The sequence below is a fragment of the Macaca thibetana genome, chromosome 9, assembly GCF_024542745.1.
Source record: "Macaca thibetana thibetana isolate TM-01 chromosome 9, ASM2454274v1, whole genome shotgun sequence".
Taxonomy (NCBI): Eukaryota; Metazoa; Chordata; class Mammalia; order Primates; family Cercopithecidae; genus Macaca; species Macaca thibetana.
Window position 1 is genome coordinate 90,918,070 of NC_065586.1, and position 18,663 is coordinate 90,936,732.

At 38.5% G+C, this 18,663-nt stretch overlaps 1 protein-coding gene and 1 pseudogene across 5 annotated transcripts in view; one reads left to right on the forward strand and one right to left on the reverse strand.

Moving 5' to 3' along the window:
- Positions 1-8,244: 8,244 nt before the first annotated feature.
- Positions 8,245-18,663, reverse strand: part of LOC126962030 (cytochrome P450 2C20) — a 31,234-nt gene continuing 20,815 nt past the window's right edge. The window contains exons 7-9 of one of the 4 annotated variants that reach the window (XM_050802797.1): positions 17,719-17,906; positions 12,698-12,839; positions 8,245-11,025 (exon numbers count right to left, since the gene is read on the reverse strand). In XM_050802797.1, the coding sequence (XP_050658754.1) occupies positions 10,844-11,025; positions 12,698-12,839; positions 17,719-17,906 (512 nt within the window). In that variant the 3' untranslated portion in view covers positions 8,245-10,843. Of the gene's footprint in view, positions 11,026-12,697; positions 12,840-15,592; positions 17,191-17,284; positions 17,380-17,718; positions 17,907-18,663 lie in introns of those variants that run through there. The other 3 variants (XM_050802798.1, XM_050802800.1, XM_050802799.1) reach the window with 3 other exon arrangements.
- On the forward strand, positions 15,668-16,517 carry LOC126962046 (voltage-dependent anion-selective channel protein 1-like; annotated as a pseudogene). Its single transcript, XR_007728569.1, has one exon. The product of XR_007728569.1 is annotated as a voltage-dependent anion-selective channel protein 1-like (transcript).

Genomic DNA, 18,663 nt, shown 5'->3' on the forward strand with positions numbered 1-18,663 from the left:
TTTATCAGCCTCTGCCTGGGGCTCCTGCCTTTCTTTCAGATATGCCCTGCTCAGAGAGGAGGAATCTAGAGAGGCAGTCTGGATATAGTGACTTTGCCAAGCTATGGTGGGCTCTGCCCAGTTCAAACTTCCTGGTGACTTTGTTTACACTGTGAGGGGAAAAGTGCCCACTCCAGCCTCTCTAATGGTGAATTCTGCTCCCCCCATCAAACTCTAGTATCTTAGGAAAACTTCAGACTGCAGTGCTGGCAGCGACAATTTCCAGCAAGTAGAACTTAGCTTCCTGTGCTTTGTGGGGTGAATTCCACTGAGCTAGGCCACTTGGCTCCCTGGCTTCAGCCCCCTTTTCGGGGGAGTGAATGATTCTATCTCGCTGGTTTTCCAGATGCCACTGAGGTATGAAAGATAACTCCTCCAGCTAGCTCAGTGCATGCCCAAATACTGCCCAGTTTTGTGCTTGAAACTCTGGACCCTGGTGGTGTAGACCCTTGATGGAAACTTCTGGTCTGTGGGTTGCGAAGACCATGGGAAAAGCATGGTATCTGGGCTGGAGTGCACCATTCCTCAGGCACAATCTCTCATGGCTTCCTTTGGCTAAGGTAGGGGTTCCCTAACCTCTTGGGCTTCTGGGGTGAGCCTCACCCTGCTTTGGCTCACTCTCCATGAGCTGCACCCATTGTCTAACCAGTCAAAATGAGATGTGCCATGTACCTCAGTGGGAAATGCAGAGATCACCAATCTTCTGCATTAATCTCGCTGGGAGCTGCAGACTGCAGCTGTTTCTATTCAACCATCTTGACAATGTGTGGGTGTTTTCAATGAGATTTACTTTCTGATATAGTTCTTATCTTGAATCTTATTGGTGTATACAAATTCTACAAATTTTTGTACCCTGAACATTTACTGAGGTTGTCAATTAAGTCTAGAAGACTTAAAAAGAGGTTGTTAGATATTTCTAGGTATATGATTCTATCATCAACTAGCAGAAATAATTTGAGTGCCTCTTTTCCAATTCGAATGTCTTTTCTTTCTTTTTCTTTCTTGGTTGCTCTGGCTATAGCTTCGAGTGCTATGTCCGGTAGGGAGTGCTGAGAGTGGACATCCTTGTCTTGTTGCAGTTCTTAGGGGTTGTTTTCCCTTCTGCACATTCTACATGATGTTGGTTGTGTGTTTGTCATAGGTAGGTCTTATTAATTTGCAGTATGTTCCTTTAAAGCCTAATATGTTGAGGGTTTTTTTTAATCATAATTGCCTTTTCTATATCTATTGAGATAATCATATGGTTTTTGTTTTTAGTTGTGTTTCTTTGATGACTCACATTCATTCATCTGTGTACGTGGAAACATTCTTGCATCCCGGAAGAAAATCCACTTGATTAGGATTTCTGTTTACTTATTTGTTTGGTTTTTTAAAAAGTCAATTTTTATTTTAGATACAGGGGCTACATGTGGTGATTTGTTACATTGGTACATTGTGTGATGCTGAGATTTGGAGTATGGATCCAATCACCCTGGTGGTAAGCATAGTACCTGACAGGTAGTTTTTACCCCCTCTCCCACCTTATTGTTGTCCATAGTGCTATTTTTTCCCATGTTTATGTCCATGTATGCTCAATGTTTAACTCCTACCCACAAGTGAGAATGCTCATTATTTGGTTTTCTGTACCTGTATTAGTTTGCTCAGGATTATGGTGTCCAGTTCCATCGATGTTGCTGCAAAGGACCTGATTTCATTCTTTTTATGGCTGCATAGTACTTCATGATACATATGTACCACATTTTCTTTATCCAATCTACCATTAATGGACACATATTTTGATTCCATGCATTTGCTATTGTGAATAATGCAGTGATGAAGATATGCATGCACATATCTTTTTGATAGAATGATTTATTCTCTTTTGGCTATATACCAAAGTGCTGGGGTTGTTGGGTTGAATTGTGGCTGTGCTTTAAATTCTTTGAGAAACCATCAGAGTGTTTTCCACAGTGACTGGACTAATTTGCATTACCACCAACAGTGTATAAACATTTTGATGTGCTGTTTCATTTGGTTTGCTAATATTTTGTTGAGGATTTCTGCATCTGTGTTCATCAAGAATATTGGCCTGTAGTTTTCCTTTTTGTGTGTGTGGATGTCCTTGATTGTTTTTGGTATTAGGGTGATACTGGTTTCATAGAATGAGTTAAGGAGAAATTACTGCCCCTTCACTTTTTGGAGTTGTTTCAGAAACATTGGTGTCAGCTTTCCTATGTACAACTGACAAAATTTGGCTATGAATCTGTCTGGTCCTGGGCATTTTTTGCTAAAAGATTTTTTATGACTGATTTGATTTCATTACTCATTATTGGTATATTCAGGATTTCTATTTATTCCTAGTTCAGTCACGCGAGGTTGTATGTCTCTAGGAATTTATCTATTTCCTTTAAGATTTTGAGTTTGTTTGCATAGGTGTTCTTTGTAGTTTCTGATATCTTTTGTATTTCTGAGGTATCCGTTATAATGTCACATTTATTATTTCTGATAATACTTATTTAAATCTTCTCCTTATTTCTTCGGTACTCTAGCTGTAGTTGTCTATCATTTTTGTTTGTTGTTTCAAAGAACCACATTTTTGTTTCATTGATTCTTTGTATCAATTTTGGGGGGCCTCAGTCTCATTTATTTATGCTCTGAACTTTGTTATTTCCTGTCTCACTTAGTTCTGCTCTGATCTGATCTTTTTTATTTCCATTCTTCTCTTAGCTTTGAGATTGGTTTGTGCTTGTTTTTCTAGTTCCATGATGTATGACATTAGGTTAAGTTGGAATCTTTCTATGTTTTTTGATATAGACATTTAACACTATAAACTTTCTCCTTAGCATTGCTTTTACTGTATCCCAGAGGTTTTGGTATACTGTGTCTATATTTAATTTATTTCAAAAAATTATTTGATTTCTGTTTTAAGTTCATTGTTTACTTAAAGGTCATTCAGGAGCAAGTTGTTTGGCTTCCACATACTTGTTTAGTTTTGAGAGTTCCTCTTCGTATTGATGTCTAATTTTATTCCACTGTGGTCTGAGAAGACACTTAATATGATTTTGATATTTTTTGAATGTATGAGGCTTGCTTTATGGCTAAGCATATAGTGGACTTTGGAAAATGTTCTATGTGCAATTGAGAAGAATTTATACTCTGAATTTGTTTGATAGAATGTTCTATAAATGTCTACTTGGTCTATACGATCTATAGCCAAGTTTAAGTCCAGAAATTCTTTGTTGATTTGCTGCCTCAATGATCTTCTAGTGATGTCAGTGTGCTGTTGTAGTCCCTCATTATTATTCTATTGCTATCAGTCTGTTTACTTATATGCAGTATTATTTGTTTTATGAATCTGGGTGCTCTGGTTTTGGATGCATATATATTCAGAATATTTATTTTTTCTTGTTGTATTGAACTCTTTATCATTATAATCCTCTTTTTTTTCAATTGTAGGTTTAACATCTGTTTTATCTGATATGAGCGTGGCTACTTCAGCTCACTTTAGCTTTCCATTTGCATGGTATATCTTTTCCCCCCTTTACTATGAGTCTATAGCTGTTTTAGCTGGTAGGTAGGTCTCTTGAAGGCAGCAAATGACTAGGTCTTGTTTTTCAATCAAATATGCCATTCTGTATTTTTTAAGTAGAGTCTTTACATCACTTACATTCAACGTTAATATTGATACGTGGCCAGGCATAGTGGCTCACACCTTTAATCCCAGGACTTTGGGAGATCAAGGCGGGCAGATCACCTGAGGTCAGGAGATTGAGACCAGTGTAACTAACATGGAGAAATCCTGTCTCTACTAAAAATACAAAATTAGCCAGGTCTAATGGCACATGCCTGTAATCCCAGCTACTGAGGAGGCTGAGGCAGGAGAATCGCTTGAACCTGGGAGGCAGAGGTTGCAGTGAACCGAAATTGCACCATTGAACTCCAGCCTGGGCAACAAGAGCAAAACACCATCACACACACACAAAAAATTGATATGTGATGTTTTGTTCCTGTCATAGCGTTGTTAGCTTGTTGCCTTTGAGTTTCAATTGTAAAATTTGTAAAATTGTTTTTATCAGATGTGTGAGCTTTGTATTCGTATGTCCTCTTACAGTGAGTATTCCCATTTTGTTTCCAAGTTTAGGATTTTTTTATCAGTTCTTGTAGCACCAGGCTCATGGTGAGCAATTCCCTTAATGTTTGTTTGTCTGCAAATGACTATTTCTCTGTCATTTCTGAAGTTTTGTTAGGCATGATATGACATTCTTGGTTTGCAGTTCTTTCTTTAAGGATGCTAAAAATAAATAGTCCCCATCTCTTCTAGCATGCAGGGTTTCTTCAGAGCAGTCCAGTATTACTCTGATGAGATTTTCTTTATAGGTGATTAGAAATGTCTTTCTTGATGCTCTTAGGATTTTTTTCCTTCACGTTGACTTTAGATAGTTTGATGACTATATGCCATAATGAGGTTCTTCTTGCAAAAAATCTTCCAGAAGCTCTCTGAGCTCACAAATCTGAATGTCTCAAATTTCTCCTAAGACCAGGGAACTTTTCCTGAATTTTTTCCTAAACTAGGTTTTCCCATACTTTTTAGTTTTTTCCCTTCTCCCTTTGGAGTGCCAGTAACTTGTAGTTTTGGATGCTTTACAGAATTCCATATTTTTCAAAGGCGTTGTTCATTTCTAAAACCCTTTCCTCTTTATTTTTGATTGACTCGATCAATTAAAAGACCTGTCTTCCAGGTCTGAAATTCTTCCACTTTGTCTAGCCTTTTGTTAAAGTTTCAACTGTATTTTGTGAATCCTTCATTTTTTTTTTAATTGCCAGAAGTTCTGTTTGGTTTCAAAAATGGTATCTATTTCTTTTTTCATATCATGAATTGTTTTTCTGATTTATTTGTGTTGGTCTTTAACTTTCTCTTGGACCTCACTGGGCTTTTAAAAATGAATACTTTGCATTATTTATTTGGTATTCAAATATTTTATTTTTGTTAGTATGATCCTTTGGAGGTGTTATACACTTCATCTTTTCATACCTTTAGAGTTGTTTCTCTGCTTTTCTCTCATTTGAATGAGCTATTTCACCTTCTTGTTTTTTGAATTAGCTTTTGTTTGAATAACAAATTCCCCCCCTTAATCCATTCCCCATTTGCACTGAGAGTGCTCTCTGTTGGCACTTGCAGCTGCAGCATTTACCCTGAGATAACACACCAGGTTTTGGTATAAGAAATTCTTTTACCACCTTTTAAACATTACTCTGCTCACATGATCAGTCATGCAAACTTCAGAGTGACGTTGATAGAAAGAATGCTGGAAAAGCATCACAAGCAAGGGCAGCAACCTCTTCAAGACCCTCCATGCTGTGATGATGTCACACCACATTGCCTGTCTAGATGACATTTCCCCAAAAGCATACCACCAACGTCAGGGAAACAGAATTGGCTGGTTGCTGTATCATTTGCTGCTCACACAATGACAAGGATGGCAAGAAGATTCAGAGAGAAATGCAGTACATTTTTGTGGAATGTGATGTTCCACTTTGTGTTGTTCTATGGTTTGAAATTTACCACACAGAAAAACTATTAAATACTGATCTTTACATATACTTTTGTTACATTAGGATTAGAGACAAGTTCTGTTTGGAAACAACTCCAAGGAAAGTTTTTATATTTTATTTTCACATTCAAAACCTTTGCTTCAGCCTCAAAGAGAGTGTTTATGTAAAATTAAATAAATGCTGACAGTGAGCTGTACTTTTTTTTGTCTAATGGGAAAAGATTTAAGAAAGTGTATTACATATGCTGTTTAGGGTCCTTTGGCTTTGGTTCTGGGTGCTTTCAGTGGCAAAGTGTTTGTAAAAGTTCCTTGGTTATAAATAGCCTTTGTATAATGGCTTTTTCAGATGCTGGTTGAAATAGTGCTGTGCCATAATGGAATAGCCTTTGTATAATGGCTTTGCAGCTGGAATCCTCAGAACACCGCATGTTCTGGAACTGAACAATGAGATCACTTGAACATCACAAATATGGGGAGGGGGGGAGGGGGGAGGGTGCTGTGCATGGTTACGTGCAGCACAGCAGGCACTCATGTAACAAACCTTTATCATGTACCCTCTGGGGCTGTGAGTGTGCTCATTTTCTCCTCTGGGGCTAGAGTGTGGAGTTCTCAGAAAGTATATATTGTTCCCCAGTGCTGTGCATTGTGTCAGTAGATTTTCTATTGTGTTATGCATTTCAACCTCCAGGACCACTGGTGGTACTCATAGGTAAGAGCTGGCTAAGGTTAATGCAGATGTGTATATACTTGATCCTTGTTTACTGGTAGAAGCTCTCTGTTACCTCAGGCAATGGGCTGATTAGTGGCATGCACATTTGTCTGAGCTCCCAGATTAGCCCTCAAATGGAGGACCAAGACTGGTGGGGTGATGAGACAGGCCTGCCTACAGGTCTCCTAGTGTCAGGAACAAGCATCAGCTTTGAAAGCAGGTCTAGTGGACCATAGCCAGGCATCTGGAGGTGTGCTAATTCATGTTGTCAGGAAATCCTGGCTGCCCCAAGTTCTCTGCATGGGTGGGGTGGCCTGAACTTCTAATTTAGAATAGTGAGTGCTTCAAGTGCCTGGAGATATTTCTGGCCATCAAGCAGAGAGGCCATGGCTACACCAATATTTCTTCACCTGAAGGGAAGGGTACTTCAGGATCCTTATCCAGGGAAGCAGGTGTACCAAATGCCTGGAAATATGCCTGAGGAGGTAGCAGAAAAACTGCTGCTGCCAAAAGGTCTTTGCAGGGGATAAGAGGGGCAAGTCAAGCTCCTAATCCCAGAGAGTATGTGCCGCTCAAACTGTGTGTGAGATGACTAGGGAATGAGCACAGAAATCGCCACAACAAGGTCTTTGCATGGGAAGGTAGGGGCTGTTCAAACTCCTAATCATTGAGAATGGGTTTGCAGAATGCCTGCAGTTATGTCTGGGTGTGCAGCAGAGGAAGTGCTACTGCACTAAGGTCTTCGTGTGGGAAGAAGTGGTGACTCAAGCTCCTATTCCAGTGAGTAGGTACACCCAAAGCTTGGTGTTATGTGTGGGTATGGAGCAAACAGTGTGCCTCTGCGCCAAGGTCTCTGCATGGGAAGGGAGGGGAAGCTCAGGCTGCTAATCCATCTGAGTGGGTGCTCCAAATGCTTGGAAAAATGACCAGGAGTGGAGTGGAGGGCACATGTACCACCTTGCCAAGATCTTAGTAAGGAAAGGGTAACTTGGCTCAGGCTCCCAATACAGGTAAGCAGGAGTGTGGTTTGCCTCTCTCCTGTTTCTCAGAACTGGTGGGACACTCTGTCATGACTGAACAAGGGAGCAGGATGGGGCATCCAGCAGTGACACAGGCAGACCAGTTCCAAGTCACAAAGCTGTCCCAGACTGCAAGCTGTGATGCCCAAGAGAAACCTCGATTTCAGCAACTCTCCTCCCACTCCAGTCCAGTGATGGGAGAGAGCTCAATTCCAGCGCTTACTGTTGGGGTGCTCACCACACTCACCGCTCAATTCTGACTGTGGGTGCCCTTTCCCTGCTCCAGAACAAGTGCTTCTGTCTCTGTCCTGAGACTAAAATGCCTACAGTGACTGCTGCTGCCAGGTCACCAATGACTGACTTTCCAGGAGCGCAGATTAAAAATGGCAACGTCTTCTCAGTTCTGGGTCTGGGAAACACATGCAGATTTTCCTAGTGTCTTTCCCTTTCATCACTTTCCAGCCTCCCTCCAAGTAAGTTCCAGCATTTGGGGCCTGGATCTCTACTGGAAAGGAGATTCAGAGAGGGAGACTCTCTGGCCCTCTCACATACTGGGGGCTTCACCTGTGTTGATAAGCTGAACACCATCATTGGGCCTGCATTCCCACCTCCTTCACTTGGGATCTGAAGTGTGTTTCACTATTTCAGCGAATTCCCACATTTTTTCTTGAATTAAAGCTCACAGAATTGATCTTTATACACTATTTTGCTATTTCCAAGTGGCTGAGGCATGTTAAAGCTTCTAATCTACCATCTTGGCAAAAAAAACCACACACTTTTTTTAAAAAAAGAAACAAAATGATAGTTTTATTTATTTGTCAATTTATATCAATAGAATCATCCCATAGTACTTATTTACTGTCAAGTACTTTCATTTAATGTATTGTGACATTCAATCAAGTTGTTGCAGACAGCAATAGTTGTTATCTGTTTCTTAGTGTTTCACTTTATGAGCATTTTACAATTGTTTTATGATACTGCTTCAAACATTTGCATTGCTTCCAGTGTGAGGCTATTTTGAATAGTGCTGTTATGTACATTCCGATACGTTTTTTTTGCTATCACAAGGTATTGCTGCATTTCTGTTCAGTACATACCTACAACTGCAATTGCTAGATATGCATGTATTTACTTTAAGTAAATTCCACCAAAGGATTATCCAAATGGTTGAATTATTTTATTATTGTTTCTATGAGACTGTGATTGTTTCACTTTCTTGTTAACAGACAACATGATCTGTCCTTTTTTCATTTGAACCATTCTGATGAATTATATAATAATATCTAATTGAAGTTTTAATTTGTATTTCCATGAAGCTTAATGATGTTGAGCAATTCAAGTTGCATTGTCAGCAGTGATTCTTCATTTGTGAAAGCCTAATTTATTTTGCATATATAAGCACACAGTTGGCTCTATTTGTTTTTAAAACAATCACAGGTATATAGAAGAACTGCTTGTTCTTATAAATAATTGTTTTACATGGAACCTTTTGAAAGTAAATACTGACCTGATTCCAGATAGTTGAAGTATTTTCGTATGTATTTACTCAAAACAATGTGCTTCTCTTATATAACTATGGTAAAACCATCAGGATCAGAAAATCAATGTGAATGCATTGGAACTTTCTAATTCTTGTTCCTGTTGGTGTTTTACCAAAAGTCCTAAAATATATGCTTTTTGTCCCTCTTATAATTTAGTTCAGAATCCAGAATCTCATGCCACAACTAGCTGTCACATCTCTTTCATCTACTTCAGTGTGGAGCAGTTCTTCAGTCATTACTTGACTTCCAAGACATTGCCACTCTTTGAGAGTATAGGCTGAATATTTATAAAATGTCCCTCAATTTAGGCCTGTCTAATGTTTTTTAATGATTAAATTGAGCAGATGAATCTCTGCCAGGAATATCAGAGGATACTTTTCATTTTGGAGTGATAGACAATTTCAATGTGTTTCATTAGAATGATGTCATTTGATTACTAGGTTCAGATAGTGTGTGGCTGTCTTCTCTATTGTAACTATGTTCTTCTCAACTATGTAACTTAGATGTATTCTGTGGGTAGATTCTTTGAAATTTTGTAATTATTGTAAACTAAAAATAAATCCCAAGCCTGCTTGGACAAGGGAACCCCAGCAAAACCTTAAAAACTGTATTCCCGGCCATGAGAGGATGGGAGATCAGACATGTCTCTTTAGACCCCCTCCCTTTTGTGGTTGACACAAAACAACTCATCAACATTAGTGTTAAAATAGAGACCATGAGACTGATGGGGTGGACTCTTTGTGGCAATAAGATACCAATTTATAAATAGGACCTAAGGTCATGGCAGGCAAGAGTTAGGTCATTCACCCCCACACTTAAAGAATAAACTGTGTTATAACTGGCTCAAGATTTTAATTTTTCTCTAGCAACTATACAAGCACTGGCCTCCATCAGATGCCCACCTCTACCCACGGTTCCACAAGCCATAGCTACAACTTTCATGGGACAAGAGACGGATTTCAGTAACCTTATTCCGATAAGAGGACCACTGAACCTGCTGTAGTGGTTCTGACTGTTTACAGAGGCTTTGTGCTTGAGTGCCCTCATGTCCCTGCTCAATTTTTTCACCTATGGGGTTAAAGATGAGTGGGTCAGTGAAGAAATGGAGATTAAGTGTCTAAATTCATGCCTCTGTTTTGGTATCATTGTGAACATTAAATAAAAATTTGAATATTTTTTCGCTTTATGTTTTCAACTTAGAGTCAAGTATGAATATATACTAATCATATTGCTAATCATATGTTCTGAGTTTTAATCTTCTCTCTCCAAACAAGAAGAAAATCCTTGGAAAGTCTCAACAGATTACATTATTTTTCTAATTTCTATTTCTTGTTTTACACTTAACATAAATGCACCGGTAAATTGATTCTGTGGCCCTGAAGTAATTAGCCTCATTTTATCTGCAAATAATACACAACTGAACTGATTCTCTCAATATTTCCCTGAAGGTTGTTTCTTCCCTTAAACAGACTTTTTCTGTTATAAAGCCAAACCTTCAGTAACTCTAGATGGCAAACATCCAGAGACCTTCCTTACCCTCTTCTCCTTTGTCACTCTCTCTGTTTATTATTATGAGGACAAGCCTGGCCTCCTGGCACTCTCTTTTCTTTTATTTCTTGCATTATGCACAAAAGAGGGAAAGTCTGAGAACTGAACCAGCAATTAATAACACTTTTTATTTAGCACATTCACAAAAGAAATGGATCTAAATTATCATTCATTAATCACTTTTCTGTGTTTTACAGTGATAACATATTAAAAAGTCAGCATCAGAAAAGTATTAGCATATGTGACAGTCAATACAAGTGTTACGAGTATGAATAATTACAGATATATTTGTGCAGCGACCTGAACAACTCTCCTTAATGGAGGTTGGACGCTCACGGGATATTGAGTGCATGGGAAGATGTGATGAGAGGTCAGAGAAGACATAACAGTGGGAATGTCGTTGATAAAAAAGAGTTTCAGGTGATAGCAGATCGGCAGCCAGATGGGCTAGCATCTTCAGACAGGAATGAAGCAGATCTGGTACGAGGGTGGCAGAGAAATAATCCCTCTGGTAGCTGAAGTAGTATTGAAGTTCTTTAAATCAGCAACAGATTTCAGGTTAAAGTTCTGTAAAATTGTGGTTAGAAATAAAAATAGCTCCATGCGGGCAAGTCCCTCTCCTGCACAAATTCGTTTTCCTGAAGATAACAAAGAGAGAAGGTAGTTACTCCTTGTGTTTAACTGTGACTGTGACAGTATGTTTGTGACTTGCACAAACAGAATATGCAGTAAATAATTGATTAATGATTGGGTAGATGAATGAACATGTGGATGAATGGATGGATGAAATGATGAATGAATTAATGGATGGTAGGACAAACAAATGTACAAAAAGAGACACATTTGCTATCTGTCTAACATCTAATCTCAATAGGCACCCTTCATTCAGCAAATATTCATTGATTATCAGTGCCATAACAGTCGCTTCATTATTTATTTCCACATTAAAACAACTCTGTTGCCATTTTGAGTTTCCATCTGTCATTATAGAAATACATGCACATTCTTGTTTCCTGTTCCAAGCCTGATATTCCATGATCTTTCCTTCCACTTTTCACATAATCTGTTCGCAACTCTAGTCATACACACTCTTCATCAATCTTGAACACACCAAGAAGTTTCAAGTTTCATATCCTGTTGTTCGTTTTGGCTAAGATATATCTTTATTAGGCTACATTCAGGACATAGGTCAATTTCATTTCATCTTCACACTCTTTACAATTCCCTCAAGTAATAAAATCCTATGCTCTCTCGTTTTCCTCAACATCATACTCATGTTTTCACTAAAGCATGGATCACCAGGAATCATAATTCTGTATTTATTTATCTATTGTGCTAAAATGTGAATTATTGAAGGAAGGTCTCTGTCTTTGTCATCTTGGTATCTACAGTGCCAAATATAAAGCAGACATAAAAGATCAAAGAGTAAAGGAAGGAGATTCCATGGCCAGAGACTTAGCACACAAAGCACAGGTGTGAAAATCAAGTATCCAGGATATATGATCATGATTGGAGGAAGACAGGGTGCTATGGAATCACTGCAACGTAACCTCCTCCCTTGCCAATGTTTCTGGAACCCCATAATTTTTTGGAAAAGGTTCTGACATCCTTGATCTAAAGCAAATGTCCTGCTCTGTCATTCATTATCTCCCTCAAAATGCCCAGCCTTCCCTTAAATTTTATCACCTCCTTTGAAGCACATCAAACGTCCTCTGAGTTTCTTACCCCATTTTATGCCTCACTGTGTTGTATGAGAGAGCAGGAAGCATGCAGATTCCCCCTCTAACCCCTAGAGGGGCCTGTGCATTCCTGTCTCACTGTCCTGGTCTGACTAAATTACAACAACCTGTTTACTCTTCTTCCCTAACTCAGGAGTGAGCCTCTGTTCTCATTGAAAGTTGTGCCCTTGGAACTCAGCCTGGGAGGTGACAGACACCATGTAGAAGACACTCAATGCAGTTGTGGACTCAGATACATTCACCAAGGCAGGTAAGGACAGATCAGATGAATTTTACTTTCCAGGAGGAGCTCTTGGGTGCCTTAGTGATGTATCTAGTGGCAGGGTTCAGTCAACCTAGATGTTAGTTTTCTCAATTGGGAACAATAGGGTTAACTCCTGGAAGCCCCACTATCTGGCCCAACAATGAGGGTATATTGTGAGGGTGGAGCACATGGGTGTTAAGAGTGGTGCTCTTGATCATGGACAAATAGCAATTCTACCAGCCCCAGAGGGGGTGCCATGTAAATTCCAACTGATTCCAAAAAGTTCTCTCTTTCCTTCAAATGCAAATGGAAACGAGATTCTATTACCTGCTGAGAAAGGCATGAAGTAGTCACTTTTCTTAAAGTTGCCATTCTCATCCAGAAAGTGGCCAGGGTCAAAGATCTTTGGATTAGGGAATTCTTTGTCATCGTGCAGCACGGAAGTGAGTAATGTCATTATGATTGTGCCCTGGAAGTAAAAAAACAGATAATCTGATTTATAAAGAAGTCCAGAAGTGAGAAGAAGTAGTGGACATCACGTAGCCCCATATCATTGATCTATAGGTGAGGGGACTAATGTCCAGCCAGACACAGTAATTTACATGGATGAGCTAAACGCCAGTGGTGGAAGCTTGCTAAAGAGCTTTCCAATCACATTTGAAGTCTTACATTTTGGATACTTGTGTGCAACCCTCTGAATGTGTTCTCTAGATCATCAAGTTTCGATGCCCTTGTCTGTCCCCATCACTTCAAATTTCACAAATCTTGTATTTAGATTATGTAGATTACAGTTTAAAATGGAAGTCTCTGTTGACACTTGAAATGTCCAGAGTATCTGTTCATAGAACTTTTGTAAATAAACATGTAATCTATTTTAATATGATGTCTTCTGGGATGCTAACCACAAGTGCAATAACCAGTAAAAACTATTGAGTGTTTATTATTGCCATGCTACAGATTAATTTTAGCTTAAAACACTGAAAAGATGATGAAATTAGAAAGATTATCACTTTGCTACAATTCAAGTCAGGATCATCAGGTTAGGTAAGGATCATCAATTAAAGCTAGAACCATTGGGTGTGTGATTCTGGAAGCAGGAGTTTCACATAGTCTTAATGTACTCCCATAGACTTTTACTAGTTGTGTATAAAAAGCAGAACCCCTACAATGGTAAGATCTGGAGGATACCACCATATTATATGAGGAACTTAGCGTGACCAATAATGACATATGTGACATTTTATGCTCCCACCTCATCAATGTGATTCAGTGGGATATTCAGTGGGATTCAGCACCTATGTAGTTTTCTTGCCAAAATTGTAGCTGGAATCTGCCTCTAGAAAACAGTCACACAAAACTAGCCTGAGGAACATTTTAAATGACTGCTGGTCTCAAAAAGGTCAACTGATGGAAAAGAAACAAACAAGGAAAGGAACTTTCCTTGATTACAGGAGGTGAAAAGGTCAACATAAGTGAATTATATGCTTGTTCCTTGCCTGGATAGTAAATTGCAGAAGAAAAAAGGCATAAAAATATTCTAGAAAAATTGAGATAATTGAAATGTAGGCTGTATTATTATTTGAACAATAGCTACTGAGTGTGAATACTCTATTATTGTGTATAAGAAAAATCTTTGTTTTGGGGCATACATACTGCAGTATTGAGGTGTAAATAAACCTTGTATTGAGAAAGAAAAACCTCTTCTGGTTGTGTGCTTTGGTAAAAACAGTGTGGATTGAAGTCCTAATCCTTGTAAAAAATCAGTGACAATTAGGGAAAACCCTATCGCATCTTGATAAATTATGAATTCTGTCTTCTCTGGAGGATAACATTAGTAATTGAAATCTTATCAGTCTCATTGTTTTCCTTCACGAAAATATAACTTTTATTACTTTTAATTGAATAATAATAAGTGGAATTGTGTAGTTTATAGCATAGCAACTAAAACATCTGGATGAATACAGAAACCATATGATAGACAGCATTGTAAAGCTGCAAAGACCAAAACTGGCCTCAGATTACAAAGACAATAATTGGCTCCAGTGATGGGAGAACTTCAGAGGGGTGAGCTCATACCTACAGTCAATTTTTGACTGTGTTCATGTAATATTCAATTCTGAATCGGGACAGGAGGTGTTGTCATTATAACTGCCTATGAGAAGTGAATGAATCCATTCTGGAAAAAGATAAACACTCTCTGAAATTCTGCATTTTTTCATATATAATATCTGTACTGAGCCATAGGGTTTCAGGCATTTGAAAGATACAACTAAGCAGTCATAAGAAGAAAAGTGGAAAGAAGGGAAAGCAATGAAAACAGACCCACATTAGGGACCATTTCTCAACTAGTTTTATGCAGCCAGCATTATCTTGTTATCAAAACTCTGAAAAGAAAATGTTGAGGAAGAAAAATTGCAGACCAAAATATCTTATGAATATAAATACAGAAGTCCTGAACAGTAAGTAACAGAGCAAATCCAGCTGTTTGTGTATACTTTGTATATTTAGTGAGGGATGTGAGGCCAGTATATACAATCATATAAATAGATGCAGAGAATCAATTTGATAAAATTGCACACACATTCATGACAAAAATTTATATAAAAATAAGAGAAGAGGAAAAGCTTCCCTAATCTGATAAAGAATATCCACTAAAATCTTAAAGATTTCTGATAAAGAATATCTGCTAAAATACTTAAAGCATCATTCTCAGTAGTGAAATATTAATATTCTTGTAGTCTACCCCCCAGCAGATCAGAAATGAAATAAGGATGCCCTCTATCACCAATTCTATTCAATGCTATCCTGGAAATCCTAGCCAGTGCAGTAATGCAATAAAGACAAATTGAAGACAAAATCATTGGAAAATAAGAAATAAAATGCATATTAACCTAGATAGCAAAATAATGTACATAGAAATTCCAAATATATCTATAGATAAATTATTAGCAATGATCAGTAAATTTAGGAAAGTTATTAGATATAAGGTCATCAAAATAGTATAATTGAATACAATTACATATACCAATTACAAAGAAATAAAAAAAGCATTAAAAGTTTGTAACAACAAATTATTAATTATCTAGGAAAAACCTGATAAAAGAGTTGTAAGTCACTGCACTGAAAATAAAACATTACTGAGAAAATATAATAAAACTCAATAAGTTGGGAGCACAACCATATTCATGAATTTAAAAATTCAATGCATGAAGCTTGCTCTGCTTGGCTCCCTGCCTCCGCACCACAGCCCCTGCGGTAGCCGCCTCGGAGCCCGCCGCTACTGCCTCTGAGCAGAAGATGGCTGTGCCACCCATGTATGCTGATCTTGGCAAATCTGCCAGGGATGTCTTCACCAAGGGCTATGGATTTGGCGTAATAAAGCTTGATTTGAAAACGAAATCTGAGAATGGACTGGAATTTACAAGCTCCGGCTCAGCCAACACTGAGACCACCAAAGTGACGGGCAGTCTGGAAACCAAGTACAGATGGACTGAGTGCGGCCTTACGTTTACAAAGAAATGGAACACCAACAATACACTAGGCACCGAGATTACTGTGGAAGATCAGCTTGCACGTGAACTGAAGCTGACCTTCGATTCATACTTCTTACCTAACACTGGGAAGAAAAATGCTAAAATCAAGACAGGGTACAAGCGGGAGCACATTAACCTGAGCTGCGACATGGATTTCGACATTACTGGGCCTTCCATCCGGGGTGCTCTGGTGCTGGGTTAGGAGGACTGGCTGGCCGGCTACCAGATGAATTTTGAGACTGCAACATCCCGAGTAACCCAGAGCAACTCTGCAGTTCCTACAAGACTGCTAATTCCAGCTTCACACTAATGTGAATGACAGGACAGAGTTTGGCGGCTCCATTTACCAGAATGTGAACAAGAAGTTGGAGACCGCTGTCAATCTCCCCTGGAGAGCAGGAAACAGTAACAGGCGCTTCGGAATAGCAGCCAAGTATCAGATTGACCCTGACCCCTGCTTCTCGGCTAAAGTGAACAACTCCAGCCTGATAGGTTTAGGATACACTCAGACTCTAAAGCCAGGTATCAAACTGACACCGTCAGCTCTTCTGGATGGCAAGAATGTCAATGCTGGTGGTCACAAGCTTGATCTAGGACTGGAATTTCAAGCATAAATGAATACTGTACAATTGTTTAATTTTAAACTATTTTGCAGCATAGCTACCTTCAGAATTTAGTATATCTTTTAATGTTGTATGTCTGGGATGCAAGTATTGCTAAATATGTTAGCCCTCCAGGTTAAAGATGATTCAGCTTTAAGATGTTACCTTTCCAGAGGGACAGATAAAATCCATTTCCAAAAAAGGTCCTTTCAGTGGTAGACTTGAGGGGGAACTTGGTGGCCCCTTTGAGATGCCAGGTTTCTTTTTTATCTAGAAATGGCTGCAAGTGGAAGCTGATAATATGTAGGCACTTTGTAAATTCATATTGAGTAAATGAATGAAATTGTGCTTTCCTGAGAATCGAACCTTGGTTTCCTAACCCTGATTGATGAGAGGCTCGCTGCTTGATGGTGTGTAGAAACTCACCTGAATGGGACTTTTTTAGACAGATCTTCATGACCTGTTCCCACCCCAGTTCATCATTACCTCTTTTACACCAAAAGGTCTGCAGGGTGTGGTCACTGTTTCTTTTGTACCATTTTGGAGTGGAGAAGGTGGATGTGATGAAGCCAACAATTCAGGACTTAGTCCTTCTTGTGTTGTTGTTGTTGTTGTTGTTGTTGTTTGCCCTTGCACCAGAGTATGAAATAGCTTCCAGGAGCTCCAGCTATGAGCTTGGAAGTGTCTGTGTGATTGAATCACATGGTGACAACACTCAGAATCTAAATTGGACTTCTGTTGTATTCTCACCACTCAATTTGTTTTTTAGCAGTTTAATGGGTACATTTTAGAGTCTTCCATTATGTGTGAAATTTGATCCTCCAAATGCTGTAATTAATGTCACTTAAAAAAAACTCGAATAAAATATTGAAACCTAAAAAAAAAAATTCAATGCATGAACATGTTAAGTCTTTCCATATTGAACTACACAATGAATGTCACTTTGATAAAAATTTCAGAAGTGTTTTGGGAAATTGACACACTGATATTTTCAACAATTATTTGAAAGTGTAAACACCTAAGAGTAGCCTATTAAGGAGACCTAGCTTTATAAATCTTTATAGCCCCAAACAAAATAGCAGAAAGTCCATCAAGCTGCCACATGTATGAGTTTTGCACTTCTCTCATCTTCTGTTGTTAGGGGATTGGAGCTAAACTAGCACTTTGGAAATTTCAGAAGCACAGAAATATAGTGTAAGAGAAGCAAGCTTACCTTGGGGATGAGGTAGTTTCTGAACTTAATATCAGTGGTCACTGCGTGGGGTACGCCGGTGGGGACAAGGTCAATGTATCTCTGGATCTCGTGTATTACAGCATCTGTGTAAGGCATGTGGCTCCTATCCTGCATGCAGGGGCTCCTGTGTCTGCCAATTACATGATCAATTTCTTCCTGGACTTTAGCTGACAAGACACAAGAAAGAACTGATGGAACATTTGTCATAGCAATTCATGGCCACATTAAACATGATGTAAAAATCCCAGCAACGTTACAAACATGAGTTACATGTGCAGAAGTACAACCAGCCATATAAAAAGAATTACCATAATATAGATACATATAATTCTCCTACAAACTAGTCATTACAGTGCATAAGTACATTTCTATAAATTAGCATATATGACAACTAATACAAATTTAAGTAATACGTTATTTAAAAAATAAACAGAAGTCAAGAAATTACAGTGCTTGCAAACAGAAAAACAGGAATCAAATATTATATGTATTACCAAATAATATATGGGGTATAATGTTAAATTGCAATGGTTTTGTAAATATATTTGCATGTGCGGTGGCGGGGCAGGGGCGGTGATGCAATTAGCACTGGTACTGTCTTCATTTTTCCACTTCCCATTGTGGCCACTTTAAGCATGCTAGCAGCTTCTTCTGAAATTTATATTTACATTTCTAAATATCCACTATTTCTTTCTATGTTTTACTAAACAATTTTTAGACAATATTTAATAATTTTCTGGTATGCGAGATGAGAATTTTTATCTCTATCTCTGTTCCATATACAGACGCATGCCCACAAAGTGATATTTGTACACACAGACACACACACATGCACGTATACACACACGCAATTCTCCTCCTTCTACTTACCAGAATATATTTAGACCACAATTTCTGGTTATATCACTATTCATTGTTTATATC